This window comes from Notolabrus celidotus, chromosome 3 (genome assembly GCF_009762535.1).
Source record: "Notolabrus celidotus isolate fNotCel1 chromosome 3, fNotCel1.pri, whole genome shotgun sequence".
Classification (NCBI taxonomy): domain Eukaryota; kingdom Metazoa; phylum Chordata; class Actinopteri; order Labriformes; family Labridae; genus Notolabrus; species Notolabrus celidotus.
In genome coordinates this window covers 7,146,217-7,170,187 of record NC_048274.1, presented here as the reverse complement: position 1 = coordinate 7,170,187, position 23,971 = coordinate 7,146,217, and the positions used below count along the sequence as shown (strand labels likewise).

At 41.6% G+C, this 23,971-nt stretch overlaps 1 protein-coding gene across 4 annotated transcripts in view; it reads right to left on the bottom strand.

Annotated features, from left to right (window-relative positions):
* LOC117810642 (protein diaphanous homolog 3-like) overlaps window positions 1–23,971 on the bottom strand; it is a 256,109-nt gene that overhangs the window by 66,924 nt on the left and 165,214 nt on the right. For 3 of the 4 annotated variants that reach the window (XM_034680563.1, XM_034680564.1, XM_034680565.1), the window contains 3 exons: window positions 17,727–17,862; window positions 2,136–2,231; window positions 1,432–1,494 (listed from right to left, as the gene is read on the bottom strand). In XM_034680563.1, coding sequence (XP_034536454.1) covers window positions 1,432–1,494; window positions 2,136–2,231; window positions 17,727–17,862 — 295 coding nt within the window. The remainder of the gene's footprint in view (window positions 1–1,431; window positions 1,495–2,135; window positions 2,232–17,726; window positions 17,863–23,971) is intronic. The other variant, XM_034680566.1, reaches the window with a different exon arrangement.

The window sequence follows — 23,971 nt, the reverse complement described above, 5'->3', positions numbered from 1 at the left end:
CAGTAGTCAAATAGGGCAATCCATTGTGTACTAACCCTACCTCTGAACAACACAACTGATGGTCTCAAACACATTAAGAAGGCAAAAGTCATTCTAAAAATAAACTCTTGACAAGGCTCATGTTAATTAGAAACCATTCCAGGAGACCACTTCATGAAGCAGACTGATTCCCCTTTTTCGACCAGGGCAGTTTCAGGGATGGATCGGAGCTGGCGCTCAATTGAGAACCGTTTTTTTTCGTGTTTCGGCAACAAGTGAACCAGCTCCCGGACGGAAAAACTGGTTCCAGAGCGGCTCCGACTCTTTGCTGGGCTTGAACCATGAACCGCAAACTGCTAACGTCAGGGGTGAGGGGTGGGGTTGCCATGCTCAAAAATACAAACCAAAATTGATTCCACAATTGTCCCGCAGCGAAAAAATAAAAGCGACTAATGGATTCCACGGCAAAGCAGTGGTCGGCCGAGGAGACAAGCTGCCGTTGTCCGCCATTGTTGTTGATGTGAGGGAAAGTTTGCGCTAGCTCTGCTGGGAAAAGCGGTCACGTAAATCTGACGTCATGACGTGCTTCTTCCACGGGCGCGAGTGGGCGCGAGTTCAACCAGCTCCAAACCAGTGTGAGCGCCAGCCCAGAAATACAACCTGTTTCACGTTGGTGGAAAAGAGGTATGTGAGAATACCAAGAGTGTGCAAAGCTGTCATGAACGAAAAAGGGGGCTACTTTACAGAATCTAAAATATAAAACATGTTCTGCTTTGTTTAACACTTTTTGGTTAATTAAATAATTCCATATATGTTCTTTCATAGTTTTGATGTCTTTGGTAGTAATCTAGTGTTTCAAATAATTAAGATAAATACAAACCCTTGAATGAGAAGGTGTTTCCAAACTTTTGACTGGTAGTGTATGTCTAACTGCGCTAGGAAATGAAATGCAGCACATCAAAGCAGATCAGGAGTGAGACATTTAAGACAAACAACCATCAAAGTTTCCTCCAAAAGTCTTCTTCCGTGTTGTGTATGTTGCAAAAAGAAATCTAAAGATTCAAACTGCATTCAGAAGCCCAAGGATGAGCTCCAAACGCTGCAGTTACTGAGCAATTCAGGGACCTTATCATTCTGAGCCAACACACACCGCCCGCTCTCAAGGACCCGAACCCCACATCCTTCAAAGAGTGCACATAGCACCGCCTCAAACCATTTGAGAGATGGCCTTTCACAATTTCAGAAGACACACACAGGGTCACTGCGAGACAAAGGTACTGCGCTGAAAAGGTCACTGCACACACACAGAAGGAGGACACATGAACTGTTGAGGTGAATTTGCAAAAACATGCCAGAGAAGTTTTAGGCTGATTTCAAACAGCAGATCAGAGACAGAGCGCAGCATGCTTCAGGCTGTAGCTTTGCAGTGTGTGCTTTCACATTCGGCTTTACCATAGTTAACAGGCCTGAGGACCTGTCGGTATGAACCCGGGCTGATCGTCTGCTGCTGGTGATCTGTAAGGAGGGCAGTGGACAAATGATGCCAACACGTACTCAGATCATGAGATCAAGAGGAGGCATTCACACACTGAGGAACTGCTGTGAAAGGAAAGTGATTAACAAGATGCTTATGGGCATAGCTATCAATTGCCCCTCATATTTAATACACAATCAATTCAGAAATAAGCACAGATGCTATTATGAATTTCAAACATGTGCTTCCAATTTTTCCAATTCCTGGATTTGAATCAAAGATTGCGAGAGAACAAAATGAGTGTGAATTTTTATTTCTCTGAGATCCAAACATCAAACAGTTGTAGTAATGTTGTTAGGCTCAGGATTCTCTGGCATTGTGCTGCTAGCAAGCATGTGTTCAAACAACAAATTAGTGTATTTTGCAAGTGACTGAGATTGACAGTAAATGTAGCCAAGGCATGAAAACCCGAGGATGAATTCAATTTACTCTGAGTTTAAGAGCAAAACAAGAAAAATATGAAACCTCTTGGCATGTTGGGAACAGAACTCTCGGGGAACAGAGAATTCTGAGCATCTGACCTGAATCAGTACACTGTTGAGAGTTTGTTCTCTCAACACTATGAGTCCTACATGTGTGTTTGAGTTTGTTTCTGCATGTAAGTAAAAGGTATGTGACTCACCTCTGGGTCTTGGCGCTCTCTTCCTTCGGTCTCTGAATGCAGCTCCTGACTGTAGGGCTTCCAGCAAGCTATCCATCACACCTGTCTCATCGTTCTCTGAAAAACCCAGAAAGAGAAAAAGAATGAGGGGGTGTTTGAAGACAGAGGAGAAGGGAGAGAAACAAAAACAGATAGAGCGTTGGATCTTATAGTGCTCGGGCTCGCCGTGCAATTTGTGACAATTTTGAAGTTACAAAAGCCCGAATGACACAAACACAAACACAAAACGTTATATAAAAGAGCCTTGAACATTCACCTGTGTCACAGACAATAGGCTACAGCTCCATAGTAAACACTTGACTACAATGTATGCAGTTCGCTGTCAAATACCTGGAAACATGGTATTTCATGGCTTCTACTGCAGAATATCTTTGAGTCAAAATAAAAAGTCCTTGTGTGTAAAAAGCGAGGAAACGTTCAGAATATATATTGGAGAAGAAGAAAAGCTCTGCAGATATGACATGTAAATCATGGCCTGAGTTGGTACAGCGGAAACCCAGCCCTGACACCTGTGGCAGAATGATGGACCTGGATAGTGATTTGCAGTGAAAACAGCCTCCAGTGGATGAAAAGGAAAGAAGATAGCAGGTATACGAGGATGTCAAGGAGAACACATACTGTCAATAAAAGTTCAACCTGTTGTTGTCATGCAAATGTCTGTGCGTGGGTGTTTCTCTTTTCAAGCCGGCCTCTGTTTTGGCACTAAAACACATGGAGATGTCTTTGTAGAATGCAGATATGAAGAAGCCACTAACCTCTGGTGACTTACAGAGGTTCAACTCAAAGACGGAAACATGAAACGCTACACGCTACAATGAGGGTTTGAAAATAATGGACTATTGGATGCCCTCCATATGTTGTCTTTCAGTCTCATTCTGTTCTGACCTTTTAAAAAAGGAAATACTTTTGTAAGACGCCAAGTTTTACCTCCATCATTACTCTTGCAGGGTGAAGATGTCATAAAACACACTAGTGCAACTTTGATGTGAGTGATCATCCTCTACACGTCCACCTCCGCACTACAGACACATTTCAGAGCATCATACGGTTCTCACTTCTTCCTTTCCCCTCATCAAAGTTTAACCGCGAATACTTCTGATTTATTTTTCATTCTATGTTGTGAATAAAACATTTAAAGCAGATTCCTCCCGTTTTGAAAAAAAGCTCAGAACACATGTTTACAGTTTGCTTTTACATATCTTTTGAAGAAGCGGCAACAAACTCAAAAATGTACTGATTCACCGATTTATAAAATAACACCTGCTCCACAGAACAAAGGATCCTTCAGAGGTCAGCAAGTAATGTCACATGCAGGACACTGAACCAACACTGATTCTGGGACTGATCAATGAATTACAGAGTATTCATGAATTCTGCATCATCATTAAACACCCTGTGGTGTGCTAAAGCAGGGGTTCCCAAACTTTTCAGCCCGTCACGCCCAAAATAAAGGGGCCAAAGACTTGAAGTGGTTTAAGTGGCTTCATTTAGCTGGTCTGCAGAAAATCAGCCTATCTATATGAGCATGTGGCTGTTTCCTCCGCGCCGTTATGAATTAACCTACTGCTACTGATGCTTTTGATAATTAACTGTTCACTAACTCTAAACTTAGGAGTCATCTGGCAAAAAGAAAGGCAGAATACTCATTACATTTTCTATTTTCAAGGTTTTATTTCAAGTTCAGCTACTATTTTTGTCGATATTTTCTTATTATATTGGGTAAAATATACTATTTTTAGATAACTAAAAAAGCACATCTGGAAGACATCTCAAGACCCCCCATTTGTGTCTCACAACCCCCCAGGGGGTCCGGACCCATACTTTGGGAACCCCTGGTCTACAGTAAGATAACAACGTCATATCATCTTTAAAGCTAGGGTTGGTAGTCTCGGTAAACCAGCAAGAATTTGAATGTAGCTTTTCCTCATGACTCCGTCTAACCCCTCCCCTCCTCCCTCGGAGCTCCTCCAAAACGACGCCCCCCCCCCGCTCACATGTACGAGCGGCGCTGATTCTCGACCATATGATCGTGACTGATTCAAAACCGGTCCTCACCAAAACATTATCATAGTGAAAGTTAAAAACACAAACAAACATGGCTGCTGTTAGCACTCACAACTATCATGCTAGCATTGTCCAGTTGTACTGGTGACACGATATCAGGAGAAAAGTAATAACACATATATAATACTGTAACAGCTCTACTGTTTGTTAAACGTGTTCAGTGTAGATGTTCTTAATTCCTACAGTGTTGACGGTCAGTGAAGGCATCAGGAGAGGTGTAGAGTGTGCGAGTGGGAGAGAGGAGAGACAAGAGGAGAAGTTTTTCATTCATTCAAACATTGATTGTTGTTTTGTTGGTTGGCGTGATCACGGCCGACAGTGACCGGTTATTAAAACTCAACGTGTTCAAGAATCGGCTCGTCATCACTACAGCGTCCGGACGGACCCTACAGTACATATATATTTTCTGTAGGACTTACTGAACGTCATTGATTATTCTACTTGTTGGTGAGAGCTTTTTAGACTCTGATCTGGACTACAGTCCTGAGCAAAGCACCTCATCAGGTCAGAGGGGACAGGCCCGAGGACGAGCGAGAGGGGCAGTAAATAGAGTCAGGGGAAGTAGAGGCAGGAGACGGGGACTCGGAGGAGTGCACGCCGGGGAAATGTACGCGCAGGAGGAGGGCAGAACGGCTGGACGGGATTTGATTGGTTTAAAATTTGGGGAGCCAAAAAACGGTGATTGGTTAGTGTTTTCCCAGGTTTACTCCGGCTGTAGATAGCAGTTTTTTTTCACTCTTTTTTGGGAACACATCATGTATTGATTGCCATCAGGACATAAAGATCATTTTAACCAGTATGACAAAAAGTGGATCTAAATCTGATTAACAACCCCAGCTTTAAGTAGTGTTGGAAAATATACAGCATTAAAGATCTAACCTCCAGAACACAGTGTTCAGCTGCATGGCACACCAACAAGACAACTATTCTTGTCAACATGAACACAGTCATGTCCTTTAACTCAGGATGTTCTGAGGCAACTCATTTCTCTTCTATTTAAACTCTGACTAATCGATGTAACCGATAAAATTGATAAAACTCAGAAACTCAAATTTGAGCAGTTTAGTTAACGAAACTCAGAATCACAGCATCTTTGGGTATAAGATGTCAAGTTGGTTTTCCAAGCGGGTCTGACATTAGTAGAGCTAGCACCACCATCTTTAGGTCCTTCTTGCAGGGCTATGTCCACATACCTAGGCTGGTAATCCACATGCAGTGGTTATATACCAGCTTAACCAGACACAGCCTACATACTCCTTTGCCTAAATCTCTTTTAAAAACACATTTCATGTGCTTTCACAGGAGATGTCACCTGAGGGCATTTTTAATCACAAGGTTTTTATTCTTTTTCAGGCAGTATCACCGGCAGGATTTCATATTATTTATATTTTATATTTCTGATCTTTTGAGTCTTTTAATCTTTAATCTTTTGTTGTTTTTATTCTTCCAACATTGTTTTATTTCCTTTTATCTGTTGGTGGTCATTACCTTTTTATCTGCCTTTAAATCTGTCTCGTTGTGGATCTTTGTGATGGTTTTTAAACTTTTAGTAATTTTTTTCCTCACATTTCTCACATTTTATTGTCTTTTAGTTTTTCCTTTTGATTTGTAAAGCAGATTTTAACCATGTTTTGAAAAGTGTAATATTTAAAAATTAATAATAATCATTATATTAATTTTTTTATTATTAATAATAAAACATTATTATTAACATTATCAATACAATTATTATTAATAAAATCACCATAACTATTATTATTTTGTATCATTTGCATTATCATGTTCATAAAAATAATGATAGTAATATAACGAACTAATAATAATAATAATAATAATAATAATAATAATAATAATAATAATAATAATAATAATAATAATAATAATATCTCTATTTTCTAGAACAAATTATTGCCATACAGCGGGGCAATGTGAGATACTATCTGTCATCTGTGCTTGTTAAGTATCATGGCATCATGGCAGTAACCATTAACCTGAGTTACAGGGCTAATTAGTGGCCAGGCTGCAACATATGATCAGCATTTCAAGCCTAGAATTATTTAAATATTAATAATTTGTTGAACTGAGAAATAAATAAATAAATAAATAAAAAGTCATTCTGGTGCAGAGTAGCGAGATTGACAACATTGAATAAGTGAAATCAAATCAAATCAAAAGCACTCATTGAAGCACTTTTTAGTGCACGTGTTATTAAATGAACAAAGAGACAGTGTTGGTCTATTTTAAAAGCTCTTAATAAGCTCTGGTACTGCACTCAGAGATCAACCTCTGCAGCTTTTCTTCAACTCTTTCCATTTGAGACACGTTCTTCATCCATTAACTGAAACCGGCCCTGCGTCAGGAGGATTGCAAACTGGTATTTTCATCTTCTTTCACGCTTACAGCTCCACGCAGCTTCATGGTGGGTTTTCCTCCAACCAACATGAAAATGTCAATCGTCTGCACAGAACACAGTCCCTTTACAGCAAACCCTCCTCTACTGTGAAGCCCCTCATTGAGGGCAGAGGGTCCCCAGGGTGGTGGGCTGTGGTTGCAACCATCCCCCCTATGCCAAGCAGTGGCAGCAAACACACACATGAACGTACAGTGGCAGTATCATGGCCCACTTCCTTGGCTGCCTGCATCATGTGCATGTGTGTATTTGCTTTTCATTCACAACAGTAGCACTCCTCCTCTGGCTGATGTGTGCCCAGTTCTTCATCATTACGCTGAGCAGAGAGGCAGCAAGAATTTTCTGAGCAATACCAGCGCTCCTCGACGTCCAAATTTGTCTCCACTGCTGTGGCAATTCATCACAGGCAGCAAGCTTTACATTCCCAACAACACGTACACAAAAATACAGATAGCGTGCGGGAAAACAAGCAAAAACAACGATCAATCTATCACAACCCGCAGTGTGTGCCTTCATGTGTAGTACTCCGTTTGACTCCAACCCACAAGAACATGAAACAGTTTGTGTGCCTCAGGAGGAGAGGAAAAAGAAACCCACTCAGATCTCCTGCCTCAGGAATATATGGGAGCAAAAACAGTCCAATTTTACACATCAATCAGAGGCAACTCAGACAGGCCGAGACAAAAAACTGCTTTATACAATGTAGACAAGAGGTGCTCTCAGACAGCCGAACACTGGAAATCATAACACATATTTATATACAGACACCCACATGCTCGCAAACTTAGAGAGAGAGATCACAGACACGTCACATGGATAGTAATGGAGGAGGAACACATGGCGCTGGAATATTAGTCAAGCCAGTAGCTGTGAAATGGGTTTGAGACAGTCATTCAGCTTGTGAAAGGTGGTGTTGAGGAGGATGTGGCGAGAGAACAAAGACGAGCGAGAGGAACGGGACAGTGAGGAGTGGTATCCCAGCTTTGGCAGAAGAGCTGCTGATTGGTTGCTTTGATGTGCACAATTCGCCTGCCTATTCCTATTCTGCTGCATCTGGGATCAGAGCTCTCGTGACAGGTGTGCAATGTGCACAGAAGCTTTCTGCTTTAACTTTGGCACAAAAAAAAAATGAAGACACTTTCGCACGCTCGTCTGGGCCTCTCACTGATGTCTATTTAAAGAAAAGTAAGAGTGTCTACCATGTGTTCATCTCCTTCACGGCGGCTCTACAGTAAGCTGCCGCATTTTAGTAGTGAAAGAAAGCAGGGACTCAGCCAAATGTCCTCCACTGTGACGTTTTTTAGCTTGCATTTCCTCTTGGAGACAGAAAATATGTGGAAATGTGCGTTTGGGTGTACAAATGTAGACATACAAGAGCACAAGTCAGATCAACAAGAAGATAAAGACAGGAAGATGTTTACTCGAGGAGGGAAAAAAGGAAAGAAAAACTCTGGCAGGGGAATCAAGACGGAGCTGAACTTCCATCTCAAAGAAACAACTATAGTTATCTCCGGTCTGTAGTGAAACTTCAATCACCAACTATTTAATCAGCCCCTGTTCAGACTGGCCTTTTCCATTGTCTGGACAGGCAGCCTATCTGTGTTTCAATGTCTACCCTCTATTCAGACCCAAACTAATGCCTCCCGCCACTTCACTCAACAGGATGTGGCACTTATCATCAGGACAATGACCTGGTTCTAGCAGTGTGTAGCAGAGGTGGGCTTAGAGCAAGGCAAGAAATAGGGTCAATTGGGCTGGGATGGAAAAGCTAAGGAGAGTAAATCACATGCCTGAGTGCGATGAATGCAGGCCGACCACTGTGTTCCCTCGGACACTCAGGAGGCAAACGGAGCAATGAGGCTCGTCAGCCCCTCTCTCTCTCTATTGAATACCCTGTGCTGCACTTTGCTGATACTTTGACCAACAAGTAGCCAAGGCGCTCGCCGGAGGATGAATAGAGATGCACAAATGACAGCCACACATCATAACCAGCTAATAAAAACTGTCACAGGTTACCGTCGAGTTTCCATCTGAATAAAAATAGGAGGAAAAACGTCCTCCTGATGGCTCCTAAGCGTAGAAGCATGCAACAAAGTAATCGTAGGAAACGTGATGAATCCAAATATTCATTCACCCCGCTGAGCAGACGGCTGGTGGTGGTCAGGACTCCCACGAGGGGTGGTGAGAGAAACAAAATGGGATGCAGGATAAGAAAGGGAAAACGTTCTACTTTGCAGCTGTGCTTTTCTCTCATATTTTCCAGCATGTTGTTCGGTTTGAATTGTTACATATAAGGTAGGGATGGGCATTCCAAGCCAAAATACTATTCGATAATCATTGACATCTATTTGACGATTGTTCGAATAAGCCCACCCTACCCCAAAACACCCACCTGTTCCATTAACAGCCTGTTTGTGTGGCAGTCGTGTTAACCAGCAGCAGGACGAGGTGCTGCTAGTAGCGTGCACTTTCAGTGTCCGTCTCGATCTGTGGGTTGGTGTTTCTGTGACGCAGCGTGGCGTGTGTGTGTACATTTCGAAGCCATGCTCAGTCTCTGGAAATATGTGTGTAGTTGTGTGAAATTCAGAAACGGAGAAAATTGCCGCGACTTTTGCTAATGTTTTCTTCTTCTTTTGCTATTTAATGCAGTTGATGGGGGCTGTACAAAAATCTAACTCTAATAATGCTGCTGTTTGAAATGTGAAATGAGAGTGGAGCTGCTCATTATCTGTCAGTAATAGAAAATGGAAATGTATTGGTTAAATAAAGTGAATGACAATAAAAGAGAACTAATCTTGGGACGAAGTTTTAATCCTCAATCACTGTTGTTAAGGACATTCTGGGATTTATATCTTGTGGCATTTAAAAATAGTTCAAAACCTTTGCTCCTCACTCAGGTGCCACAGGTGAGCTGCAGGCAAAGAGGACCAGGACAGACTGGAACAACATGTTCTGCTGCTCAACATGTGATGCACTTTTCAGGACTTTATTGCACAGACTGTTGTTTTGTAAAAACTTAAAATTTTGAATTGACTAAAGCACTTTATTCTTTGTATTGACTGATGCATTCGGTTTTTTTTAAACTAATAAATGTTTATTTTTTGGGAGACTGAACTGTTGTTGTTGTTGTGATTACAGCTATAGTAATATCAGATACATCATTTGTTTAGGTCAAAGGCAGAGCCATGATGTTGAACTCATCTTTGCACACTACATCCGAACCTTTCTCACCGTCAGATGAGCATAGACTATTAAAAAACTGATATTGGTTATTGGTATCGGTATCGGTTTGGAGAAGCAGGAAGTTATCGGGTATCGGTGGAAAAAAGCAGTTATCGTGCATCCCTATTAAAGCTGGGGTTGGTAGTCTCGGAAAACTAGCGTGAATTTGAATGTAGCATTTCCTCAGGACTCCGTCTAACCCCTACCCTCCTCCCTCAGAGCTCCTCCAAAACGACGCCCCCCCCCCCCCCCCCCCCCCCGCTCACAAGCACGAGCACGCTGACTTGCGACCATATGATGGTGACTGATTCAAAACCGGTCCTCACCAAAACATTATCATAGTGAAAGTTAAAAACACAAATAAATATGGCTGCTGTTAGTACTCACAACTGTCATTCTAGCATTATCCAGTTGTACTGGTGACACGATATCGGGAGAAAAGTTATAACACATGTAATACTGTAACAACTCTACTGTTTGTTAAACGTGTTCAGTGTAGATGTTCTTAATTCCTACAGTGTTGACGGTCAGTGAAGGCATCAGGAGAGGTGTAGAGTGTGTGAGCGGGAGAGAGGAGAGACAAGCAGGAGAAGTTCTTCATTCATTCAAACATTGATTGTTGTTTTGTTGGTTGGCGTGATCACGGCCGACAGTGACCGGTTATTAAAGCTCAACGTGTTCCCGAATCGGCTCGTCATCCCTACAGCGTCCAGACAGACGCTACAGTACATCTACATTTCTGTAGGACTTACTGAATGTCATTCATTCTTTTGTTTGTCAGAGCCCCGTGGTGAGAGCTTTTTAGACTCTGATCTGGACTACAGTCCTGAGCAAAGCACCTCATCGGGTCAGAGGGGACAGGCCCGAGGTGGAGCGAGAGGGGCAGACAGTAGAGTCAGGGGAAGCAGAGGCAGGAGACGGAGACTCGGAGTACACGCCGGGGAAATGTACGTGCAGGAGGCGGGCAGAACGGCAGGAAGGGATTTGATTGGTTTAAAATTTTGGGTCCCAGAAAACGGTGATTGGTTGGTGTTTTCCCAGGTTTACTCCGGCTGTAGATAGCAGCTTTTCTTCGCTCTTTTTTAAGAACACATTATGTATTGATTGCCATCAGGACGTAAAGATCATTTTAACCAGTATAACAAAAAGTGTATCTAAATCTGATTACCAACCCCAGCTTTAAAGAGTGAACGAATATTTGAATATTTGAAAACCATTGCACATCCCTAGTTCAATTCAAAACCTTTATGTATTCTTGAAAAGACATTGAGGTTTCCCTCATTTCCAATGCCGTCGAGATCACAGGCACATTAGAAACAACAAACAAACAAACAAACAAACAAACAAACAAACAAACAAACAAACAAACAAACACAATCATACACAAAATAATAGATTAATTAAAACAGATACAGTTTGAAACAGTGGTCGGAGATAAAAGTCTTAAACTCTGCAAAAGATAGAATGGACGTAAGCTTTAAAGTCTGTTGGAGGGTATTCCATGATTTAGGGGCATTAATGGAAAATGCTGATCGACCCAGTTCAGTATTTACTCGGGGTACTTTCAGAATGAGCCAGTTCACAGAGATAATTATGAGTCTGCTCCACACGTTGATATTAAGCATGTTAGAATTTTGTACGCCTCAAATATGATGCTTAGCTATTCAACACCGTCAGTTAAAGATTAAAGCTGCTGTTGGTAGTCGTGATATAAACAGCAGTTCTGAGAGAGATTTTGAATGTCAACACTACCCCTCCCCTCTCTGCTGTTGTAACCCTGCCCACAAAAGATTGTTGTGCTCGTTCTATGAGGAAGTAGTAGTAGGCTTCCCGTTGTGGGGCCGCCACTCGACCAATCAAGACAGAGGGTTGGGGAGTAGCTCTGATTGGTCCGTGATAATGGGAACAAGGGGAATAATAACATTGTTTGATACAAAGGCATTGGAAAATACAGAGATTTCTCAATAGTCTCAAATTACTTTACCTACAAATGAGCACTGGTTGGTATTTATGACCTTTTCTCCAAACCCAGCAGAAAAAAAGTACATTTTTTTTACACCATTCCTACCAACAGCAGCTTTAATCCCTGAAAATAATTAAATGTGCACCCCTTGTCTGGTAACAATGCTACAGTTTGATTTAGTAGATGCTTTTTCCAAAGGGACATTGAGTTTTGCTGACATGTCAGCCCTTTAAAAACTCTAAAACTATGCTGCAGCTTTGGTTTTGTGATGTTGTGATGTTTTTGTTTTTAGTATCCTCAAAAGACACGGAGAAAATCACAACCAACAAAACAGACAAATGATGCAGACTTACAGCAGCTGTTTGTATGAGGAACAGATAAGTAAAAAGCAAACTGACTGTAAGCACCATTACAATACAACTGCATGATACAGGGGGCATTGCTTTGTCCGCCCTCAGCATCTAAGAACTATCTCATGAGAACATACGGTATCTCATATGAGCGCCCGCTTTGAAAAATGATTCCTCTCTCCCTCCCTCTCTCTCTCTCTCTCTCTCCAATGCCCCTCCTATGTTTTTCAGTATCTTTGCATGCAGGGTTGCATCTCTCACTGTTCTTGTATTTGACGTCTTAATAGTTCATTGCTTGTAGCCATGTAGGGAATGTTAAATAAAGCTCTGATGTGTAATTTGTCGCTCCACAAACATTCCCGCTCCCGGCCTACCCTGGGAGTTAATGCAAAAGATTTGTCATACACAAGCCAGGCACAGCTAGAGGAGGGGGGGAAAAACACCTATTCAATCTGAATTTCAATCTCCATAGGGCTGTATGCAAATGCATGCACGCTCTCTCTCTCTCTCCCTCTCAGACTACCACAGAGCACAGTGCAGCTGATGAAACCGGGCTGCATATTATATTGTAGGTAGCAGCCCAGTGTGTGGCAGGTAAAGAGACAGAGGGAAATGAGGGAAACTGGGAGTATCTCACATTTCCAGAATACCTAAATAGGCGCGCTAGAAGCCGTCTGAATGCAGATACCTGTAGAAGGTAAAGAAGCTAAAATCCATTTTGATCATTTCCTCTAGGAAACCCTCCCCTCCTTCCTTCCCCTGTCTCTCATTGCTGTGCCCTTCAGCATAATGTGGATGTGCAGCCTCTCTGGGGCTTTTTAGGGAATTGATGGATAATCAGATGATTACACAGAAAATCTCCATTGAGGACAATCCTCCCTGACAAACAAAGAGAAAGCTCTTTAGTTAATAAATAGGCTGAGAGACAGACAGAGTGAGAGAGTGTGAGAGAGAGAGAGTGAATAAATCCTGTCCTGGGTTTGAAGCACAATGCCAAATCTCTATCACATATTCATTTCATCCCGACAATCTGTGTGTATGTAAGTGTGTGTGAGAGTGTGTGTATGTGTGCATGTTTGTCATTCATTGCCAGAAACATCACTTCTTGGGGATGTCACTGAGTTTGCCTTTAGCTTTATCTTAATTTGAGCGTAGCTAAATAAATTTCAAGCTCTGGGCATATTTGTATAAGCCTTTCTGACAAAATTTGGCAGAAGTTTGTTCTGAGGATTTTCTTATTTCTGAACTACTTTTCTGAAATAAGAAAAAGTTCCCAGCAAAATACAACTTGACACTCAAGCACGCACGGGAAGGGGGGAGAGAAGAACTCGAAGCTGTCAATCTGAGCAGGCTTCAGACTCGACGTGCGACAGTCACTGAAACTCATGTTAGGACAAAAACACACAGCTCGAATGGAAAGTGTTTACTTAATCAGTGTACAAACAATTTGATCTAAAGTGAGCGCAAAAACTGACACCTCAAATTCTTGATTGAATAAGTATTCATCCACACTTGTGTAACATTTGGAAGAGGCAGCAATCACAGCTTTGACTACATGGATGGGTTTCTGTCGTCGGCACTCCAAATTGTTCAACAAAATTGCTCGGCTCTGTTGCATCATGAACGACATCTGTGAGTGGATAAAAGTCTTACCATGAATTCTTGATTGAAGGTTGAATTCTGATTGAGCCACCCCGAGGCAAATTTAAAGCCCTTTCTCCTCCCTCCCCTCGAAATATCCTGCATTTATTTACCCTCCACGTTCACAGCCTTCTGCAGAGAAACAACCCTACAGCACAATGCCGCCACCAATGAGCTCCAAGCTGGGGGATTGGTGCGCTTCAGCCTGTGTGTGGTGTGTTGCATTGGCTCTAACAACTCTCACAATCACAGCCGGTACACAAGATGCTGGCCTGTTTTTGGTTAATCGTATTTCTGGTATTCTCAGATAACCACTTCAAAACCGGGGGGGCGATCCAGTGCTTAACCTGCCCATCAATCAGGGGTTTATTGCCAGCGGACATGACCCTTCATTTGCAAGAGACCACACTTGTAAAACTTTCGGTGGTCTGTGGCAAATGGTGAAAATTGAGGAGGTCCAGGCCGTAGCAAAGGCATGTGGAGAGTTTTTATTATACTTCAGCCAAGAGAGGCCCCGGTTTGGCTCTGTAGTATGCCCACAGCAGCACTTTGGCCTGGATGGAGCGTGGTGGTTCTCTACTCGCACTCAAACATCTACAGGAGTGCTACAGTGGCTGGCGTAGTCATGTTAGCTATACATGCTGGAGCAGTTCTAGCACTGCCAAGCTCAACTGCTTTGCCAGCCTTTGCTTTGGCATTGGAAGCGGGTCTGGAGGCTGCACTGTGTAGCAAGTTTCTGGCATCAGCGCTGCTCCAAAGGGGTAGGGGGTAAAAATAACACAACAACAGAGAAAGCAACAACTGGCAGTCAGAGCCAGATGCTCTAACATAAGGTAAACATTGCCGTCTTCACAACTGCACCTGAACCTGCTTGGTAAATAGTTTTATCATTCTAGCTACGTTACCCCCGAGGGAAACTCTTACAGGCAAAGGTTTTCATAAAAACGTACTTAACATCAGTTGACAATATGAAAGCATGTGTTCGGACCACCATGTCTCAAAGCACACAACAGCCTGCGGCACAGCTCAAATCACAGATCTATCAATACAGGAGGGAATCAGTGAAGCACCTATCCAGGCCGGAGAACATCAAAAGAGACTCCACAACATGTTTTTGAAAACACAATGTGACACTTCCAGAGGGAAATTTTAGGTCTGAAACTTTGTGTACTGCTCCAACAAACATGACATGATGAAACAGGGTGAGTTATGTTACCTTAAAAAAGAGCAGGGTGATCCAAAAGATAAACACATCTAAAGAAAAATCCAAATCTGTGTCACTGACTTGAGAAGAGGAGCTTCACATGATCCGACGTCACACTGAAACTGGTTATGCATGACGCAAAGTGCTGCCCTCGTGAGGGGATGTGACTTTAAGTAGCAGCCAGACATGAAATACAATCCTGGAAGTCCAGTTAAAGTAACAGATTCATGAGTGTCAAGGGTTATGGGGGCGCCAAAAATCTCTTCACAGCTGTTTTTACGACAGGATTTTAGACCTCTGGAAGGGGGTGACACTGAGCATTAACTCATCTTCTGCTGCGAGGGTCGAGTTAAACTGTACATACGTGTTACAGCATCATTTACTCCTCCAACAGTCAGGGGAAACACTCTGGATTTCTGAGTATGGTGAATATTTGGTTGTCGCCGTTTAATGCGGTATGCAGATGATATTAGGATCTATCAGTTAGTTGATACACATGTTTAACAAGGTCTCATTTATATGTTTGTTTTCTTGCTTCTTATCACTTTGATTAATTACTGATCTGTCTGAGTTCAACTTCCTTGTTAAGGACGGTGCTTTTATAAACACCTGGGCCCGTATGCACGTCCATCATTAGCGGTGAAAACTGACCGTTTGTACTAATGGTGAAAATAAAATCGATTAGCGGTATGCATGAGCCAGGTTAACGCCCCAACAAAGCATTACATTTAATGGCGGTAGATCCCACTATTACAGGTGCTAACGGCAGCATTACCGCACCTGTTAGGCTGTTTAAAGGATGGCGGACATAGTGCTTATGCGTTACCATTTAAGCATGTTTAGTCCTCTACCTGGACCACGTTGGTGGCAGTGCTTGTGCAAAGCTGCTTTCATGTTGCTTATTTTATTTTTTAGGTCTTCTACTGTGCGCTCAGAAACACCACGTGCATTTACCCGGTTCAAGATCTGAAGCCAAACTTTCCCTTTCTCCTTGTTTGTTATCTTTGACGGTTGACTCGCTGATAACAGTTGTTTGTTCATTCTATATTCTTGTAATAAAATGTGTTTTTTCCTGAACTTCTCTCAGTCACATCGGAACCCCTCGCCAGGTTTATTGTTGTTTATGTTAATTGGAATTTGTTGGATCTGGGTTTTCGAAGTGGTTCCCTGGACATATGACGTTTTGCACCAGCCTCGCTTTCATGGCGCAATTAGTTAATTGGCCAATTATTTGCAGTCGTGCAAGCGGCTAAAGCTACGGCCAAATGGGCCATTCAATAACGGTACGTTAAGACTAAAGATCCCGTTTCTGTAATGGCCTGACGTGCATACAGGCCCAGGTGTTAGCAAATGGAATGTACCAAGTTGGATTTAGGGATCGGTGAGGTGTTGTGTTTTTTGGTCTTCTTCAGTCTAGCTTCATGCATATTTTGTAGTCGTATTGTAGATTTAAAAGCCTAAGCATGAATGTAATGTTTCTATTGATCTGAACAGCATGAATGTGTCATGTAATTTTACCCTTGCTAGTACCAATGTGGTTCAAAACATATGTTTTTGCAGCTGCTGCTTCTTCGTATGGCATATGTTGATGCAAAGTAAAAAATAATGGTTCCTGGACTGTTCTGATTGTTTTTTCTGTTCTCTAAGTGTCCCAGAACTAGTGGCTAACATTCTGATTAACAGCTTTTCCAATCCTAACTTACAACAAAAGTGCTCTCAGAGAAATGTGTGGCTCAACTTTTCTGTATGAAGAATCTACGCTTTTATTTTGAAAATCTTTCTTTTCCTGAGGAGTGTAGGTTTAGTCGGCACCTTCAGTCAATTTCCAAATGTCCTGTTTGTAACATTTAGCAAGAACCTGTAGTTATAATGACACACCATCATGTATTTCCATTTAAAAAGTTGAACTCTTATGTAGCGCTGTTGTAGTCCCATATAATATGATTGTAGACCTCAACACCAGTTTAACCACCACCCTTCACAGTCGGCAACAACAAAGATCTTCTCATCCAAACTACTCTTTGGATGAATTGTGGTTACTCAGGCTGTCCTTCAATCAGGTGACCTGGGTTAGAGGTCATTTAAGCAATCATCCATCCTGTTAAAGTTTCTTGTAGCAATCTATTGAAACCCAACAGTCCTGACGAAAGCTGTTCCGGGATCAGCGTTTTGCCCTGACCTCCAAAGAGGGGTCAGGCCAGAGGTGAATTCCTACACTTGGATCAATGAACAATCAATAATCCTAATTTTACCTTGAGAGCTGGAGAGTGAGAAGTGTGTTGTCCTTGTACTACACAAAAACAAGGCAGTGTTGTAAGACAGCACGTAGAGTATGGTGTATTTATAATTATATTACTACTTTGAATATCAGGGACTCTACATGTGATGTGTTGTTTGGTCTGAAATGATCATTTATGGGGGACTGACAAGAACACACAGTGCAGAGTTCTGTATTTACTTTATCTCTGCACATTTCAATGTCGATGCACATTTCAATTTTTCAGGAGAGTGATAGTGAACTGTGATAAAGAGGTGTCTCCTTTAGTGCATTCAAATGGGGCTTGTGTTTAACTGACAAATGGTCGTCTTTGTCTTGGAGTGATCTCCTCCACCATTTGATCCTAGATTGATTGAGCCCTCTGTAAAAGCCTCAACAATGCACGCATCGACAGGGCGGAACAGATTGAACAACCTGTACCTGCATTGACTTCCAGCAGCCTCCTCTTCTTCTGCTGCCTCTCCTGCTTCTCTCGCTCAGCCTTCTCCTTGGCCGCCCGTGCTCTCCTCTGCTTCTCCTCTGACTCCCGCCGCTTCAGATTCTCTTTCAGCGCTTGCTGTGGGGAAGAGAGAGAGAGAGAAGAGGGAAAGTGAGACAAAGGCAGAAAGAAGGAGAAAACAAGACGGATTGCTAAGTGGAGTTAATTACAGAAGTGAAGAGCCTGTCAAAGGCAGAGGCAGCTGTCAAACCCCACAGACATCTTTATCAAGCACCATTTAAGTCAGATGAAGCGTCTGAGGTGCACCGCTGACCTGGTTTTAACTTCAAATACGAGACCAAGGAGGAGAGAGCCTCAGAGTGATGAAGAGTGACCTAAGGACATGTATAGAAACTCCTGCTTCTTGATTTTTCTTTTGGCTCTTTTTTCATTTCAATGATTATTAACCTTGATAACTTTTCCTTTTTGTGTGTCTCCTTTAAAGTGGATATTTCGGGTAGGACGGCCTTTCAAAAGAAAACAATGTGTGGATGTTGGAAAGCGTTTTAATGTGACTCTTACTCAGCATAGAATGAAGTGTAAATGCACGGAATCAAGCCTCAGCGTGTGTCAGCGTGTGTAGGTGTTGGGGTTAGCATGACAGCTTCACCATTGCCTGGTGGCTACTGTGAGCTTTTTCCAGTCACTTAAAAGCATTATGATTTAGTTTTAACAGGCTGATAAGCAGGAGCCGAGGCTGAACGCAGCTTAGCGGAGCTGCTTTGTGGGTGGATGTTGACGTTTAACGCACACCTGCAGATCAACTGTGATCAAAAGTCCACATTCAAAACCACTTCTGTGTGACAAGTGCTCAGAGCAGCAGTCAGCGTCTACATTTGATTTGAATTTCAACCTTTTCTTGTGTGCACTTATTAACCCAAACAGTGGAGTTAGACGAAGAAGTGACATAAAATAGACCTTTTTATCAAATCACAGAAGTCAGTTTCTCTTTTTTAAGTTATAATGTAGTTTCATTCAAGAGTCTATGGTGGTCAGTGCCATCCTATCCTATTGAGGCCAGGCTGAGGTGAAACTCATCCCCAAGCCCGGTGTCAGGGTGGCTCTTGACTCTCTTGACTCTGATGGCCGTGACAGAGAGGAGGACGCCCTCAAAGCTGCACTCCATCATGGACAACATCCACCACACAGGAGCACGTTCAGTACAAGACTCACTCCCTAAATGAAGCAAAGAATGCTGCAGGAAGTCAGTCCTGCCTTTGGCTATTAAACTTTACAACTCCTCCCTTACTACTTTAATATCCTATTACCTTCATTCTCAGAGCTTTTGCATTATTACCATTATGACCATTGTTTTAACTTCATTTATATTAATTTCATTTTACTATTTCTTATTATGTTCTATTCTATTCTATTTTATTTTTCTGATATTTCTCAGATTGTATTTTATTGATTTTATTGTATTTTTTTTCTTTTTCTGATTTTTATCTGATTTTATTTTATTGATTTGATCATAATGATTATATTTTTTAAGTATTTCATATTACTCCCCCCTCTTTAGTGTTAGTCTTGAATAATTTTACCCATTTCTGTTGGTTTCTGTCTCTCTGTTCTTTTGTGAAGCACTTTGGGCTTCATGCTTGGATGTATAAAAGATGCTATATAAATAAAAATGAATTGAGTTCAGTTGTACTTACTTATTCTAAACTATCCTGCGCTTCTGACCTTACATTTATTGTTTCTGGCAATTCATTCCATATCTTATTTTATTCCTTCTTTCTATTAATATTTTGATATTCCTATATATTATGTATAAGGGCAACTGGAATGACTAACACTAGGAAGTTGTGACAGGCACTTTCAATCAAAGTAAGTGCATTAATAAAAATTTAAAATAAATAAATATAAATAAATACATAAATATAAATAAATAGATAAAATTCCTGATATGTCAGTTCTCTGTTTATGCAGCATGACAATAAAATGCATGAATTAATTCAAAAACTTTAATTGGAAACTTGTCAGCAAAAAAAAAAAAAAATGCAAAGCCATTTCAGGAAAACATACTTTTTTTAAAAGTTATATTTTTAGGCTTCTACAACTTTATCTGCAGAGGATAGGAGATTAGACAGGGCAGACTTTGGTGCCTTGTTTGACCAACCACTGCATTTCAATTACAAACATCAAGTTCCAGTTTCTTGTGTTTATTTCCTTTAATTTAATGTTTTAAGTTATATTTTGGGGCTTTTAATAGATAGGACAGCTGAAGAGAGACAGAAAATGTGGGGAGCAGAGAGCAGGGGAAGACATGCAGCCAATGATTGAGGCTGGGCGTCAAACCAGTGACCTCTGCAGGACTATGGCCTCTGTATAAGGGGCTAGTGCTCAAACTGCTTGGCCAACGGCGCCGGAATATTCTTATGCTTTCAGAATCAATGGGATGGAGCTTGTAGCATTTATGTCATTTACTGTTTCAATAAAAGTCTTAAGACCTGAGGAACTTGTACAAGATCCATCAGACTGCAAACAAAGAACAGTGGATTCTAGAGCATCCTGGGAAAACATATTTTTTACTGCTAATGATATGTGCACAAGCCTTCTTCTAAACTTGTCACCAAATATAAATTCTACTCTGCTTTTCCATGAAGCATTATCTAATACTTATACTTTATACTGCAATAAGAATAATCATGGTGCATACAGGCTCTATAATCCGAGTGTCATAGGGTTGTTAAATCCACACAGTGGTGTCTATAGCTCAATAACGCCACAGCCATGAGACAGACAGCATGACTTAACAGAGTGCTAGCATGATTGCCATCCTGATCAATAGTCAGTCACTTAAAGCAAGCAAGTCTGGGCTTTTATCAAACATCCATCTCCTCCTCCTCCTCCTCGTCCTCGCCCTCCTCCTCGGCTCCCCTCCTCTTGTGTTATTCACATGGTGCAGCTTGACAGGCAGGTCAGTGATTGAATACTAATGCCAACGCTACATGAGTGGATACACTGAGACAGACACACTGTGAGGGCCATGTAGTGTACGGTAAACTACAACGGCATAATAAAGAGGGGCAGTCACTTAGCGAGGCCCACTCACAGCCGCTGATTATGTCTGCGTACGAGTGACCGCTGTTGGAAATGACACAGCCCACTCTGATTCAAAACATATAGATGCTGTCCATTTAGCAACAACGAGCCTGCTGAGATAAAACAGAAACATAAATAACTAATAGTAGAGTGTAACAGTATTCAATTCATAATTTGAACGTGACGTCACACACTTATGGACCCGCCCACTTGGAGGGCAATAAAGGCTTCCTACTGCTGCCAACTACATGTCTAAAAACGTTTTTAAATGTCTCAGGATGACGAGGAGACAAGCCCGGGTTCTGTTTCTTCAGAATCCATCAGAGAGAGAAAACCCTGAGAGGAGGAGATGTGAATTCATTATATTAGACGCTCCTGCTGAGGGAAAGAAACAAGGATCAAAGTCCACACGTCTTTGAGCTTTGAACATTTCATTAACGGTAAGTTGAAGTAAACACAGAGTATTTTAATTCATGTATGTTTAGTCGATGTCGTTCTGACATGGTCGCTGTGCATGGACCGATGGAAACAACTCCAGTGCTAAATTGTTGACACCGCTAGCAAACCAGCTAACAACACTTTGATTCTGACAGTCTGGTGATAAAGCGGTCTGAGGTAAGGTTAGGAGAAGGTTTAGATTTAGTGTTAAGGCTTGTAGAGACGGTTTTACACGTCTGCATGAATGATATCAATCACCTTTGCTCTGATGAGGAAGAGTTTCTTAGCCCTCACCTCAATCTGCAGCATTACTGACCCGCCCGGATCTTAAACACATTCATCCGTCTGTACTTTTATAGACTTTCACCCTGCCGGCAATGAAAAGGGAAGGATTCTTCTTTAGATACATGTAAACACCACCAATGTGAAGTTCAGGTGATAAAAATATGCCTTATTCTGAAGAGATGGATGATTAACAAGCTGCAGCTCCACAGAGCGTTCAATGTAAGACGTAATCTTACTCTCTATGACCTCCAGGCTTCACGCTGCTCACGTGACTGAAAACGATGAATATCTGCAACCGCTCCAAAATAAGCAGCATATTCTTGAGTCCTGTTTTCTCCATGGCCGTGCACAGCAGCCTTTAAGCGTTTTACACCCTTCAGCATCACATTCAAAAGATGATCTTAACCTGCATATACCGATCTGACTCTTTGACTGCCACTTGTTTTCCTATTCATAGACAGACTGAATTGAAAATGAAGTTTGCTGACAAATAAAATGCATCTTTACTCACTCACGTAGAAGATAACAGCTAAAGACACTGATGTGTACGATTCAACAGGTTACACAAAAAGAGCAGAGAGATGAAAACTAAATGTCTGAGATAAACCAAAGCTTTACTTTTAAACTCCTCCACAAAGTTAACTTTGATTTAATGGAAAGAAAATGTCACCTGCTCCCGGCAACTACTGATTCAGAAATTACTATATAGTTAATGGGAGTCCAATCTGGTAAATTATGGGCAGAGAGAATAAGGAAAAAGAAAAGGCACGATGAAGAGTACTGACACATAATACGTTTTCAATAATGAAGTGATCCCAGGTTACGAGCTAGACAGCTGTGATGGATGCCTAATGTGAACTTAATCAAACTCTGACTCTACTTCCTCTCCTCTTGATCAAGCAGCTCTCTCATTAAATCATCAAATTCAATTACTAAAGTCGAACATAAACAGAGCAGTTGCTACTATCAACAGAAATTAATATTAAACAGGAAGTGATCTAGTCTAAGATGTTTACCACAACTAACAGACTGTCAGTGCAATGTAGTGATTTTTAAATGTGCTGGTGCTGGTTAAGACTAGTGGTTAAGGTGTGCACCCCATGTATGCATGTAATCCAACACTCTTGTCCGTGTTATCAATAAAGGCAAAATCCCTTAAAAATAACCAACAAATAAAAGTATCACTTGTTCCATTGAACAAGATATTTGAGCCCTGTTAGCAGTTTTGTTTAGTAGTACGTTGGCACATATATTAAATATTAGTACGGTAAATGGACTTGTACTTACATATCTCTTTTCTTTCTAAGCACTCAAAGCGCTTTCGCACTACTCGTCACATTCACCCATTCACACCACATTCACTCACTGATGGCTGAGGCTGCTATAGTACGGGACCATCAGTGTGAGCTAATCTCATTCAGTGTCTTGCCCAAGGACACTTTGGCATGTGACTGCAGGAGCTGGGATCAAACTGCCAACCTTTCGATTGATAGACGACTGACTCAACCCGTTGAGCCACACACTGGACACTGTGAGTCTAAATGGATTCTCAGTTGTGAGTTAGTTTTTGTTTATTTAACCCTTTTCTTCTGTCTGCATTTTGGACCCTCTACTTTTGTTTATGCTTTCAAATCATGACACCTACCTTTTGATTTTTTTTTAAAGTTATTTTTGGGGCCTTAATTAGACAGGAAAGAGAGTGGGAACGTGGGAAGTAGAGAGAATGGAGGGCATGCGGCAAATTGTCGAGGCTGGGAGTCAAACAAGCAACCGCTGCAACGAGGACTAAAGCCTCTGTACATGGGGTGCACCCCTAGATTGGCCTCGATTGCTAGGCCAATGACGCACTACAAGCATGCTAACATTAGCAAATTTGAGCCAGATTTTGAAATAACAGCTAATGATTATAGAAAAGTCCTCAATTTTGCATACATAAGGAACATTTAGGATACAAGATCAGGCTACCAAAACATTATCATTTATCCTGAGGGGAATAAATACTCCATAAAACAAATTACAGAGGATAGTAAGCAATGTTAAGTCATGGTTTTAAATAACAACCTACTTGGGATGCTTCAGTCTCAATATAGGCACAAAATGTTGTGCCTATTGGTGGCTCACTGGTGGTACAAGAGGAAGCTCAAACCATCAGATCTTTACGGATTATTCCTCTGCATGGGGAGCCTGATCATTTGCAACAGGAAAAAAATGATTGTATTGTTTATTTTATAATCTTATCATTTGAACCATTTTGAATCATTAGAAGTATCAATGTCATGATGGGGACTGAAGATTAACTAAGGGGCACCAGAGCCAGAGGGATTCGCTCTCTGTAGCCTGTAGTTGTCATTCAATGAACGGCAGGTGGTTTCAGTAACATAAGAGGAAGTTTAAAACGGGAAAATTACATCTTATCTAA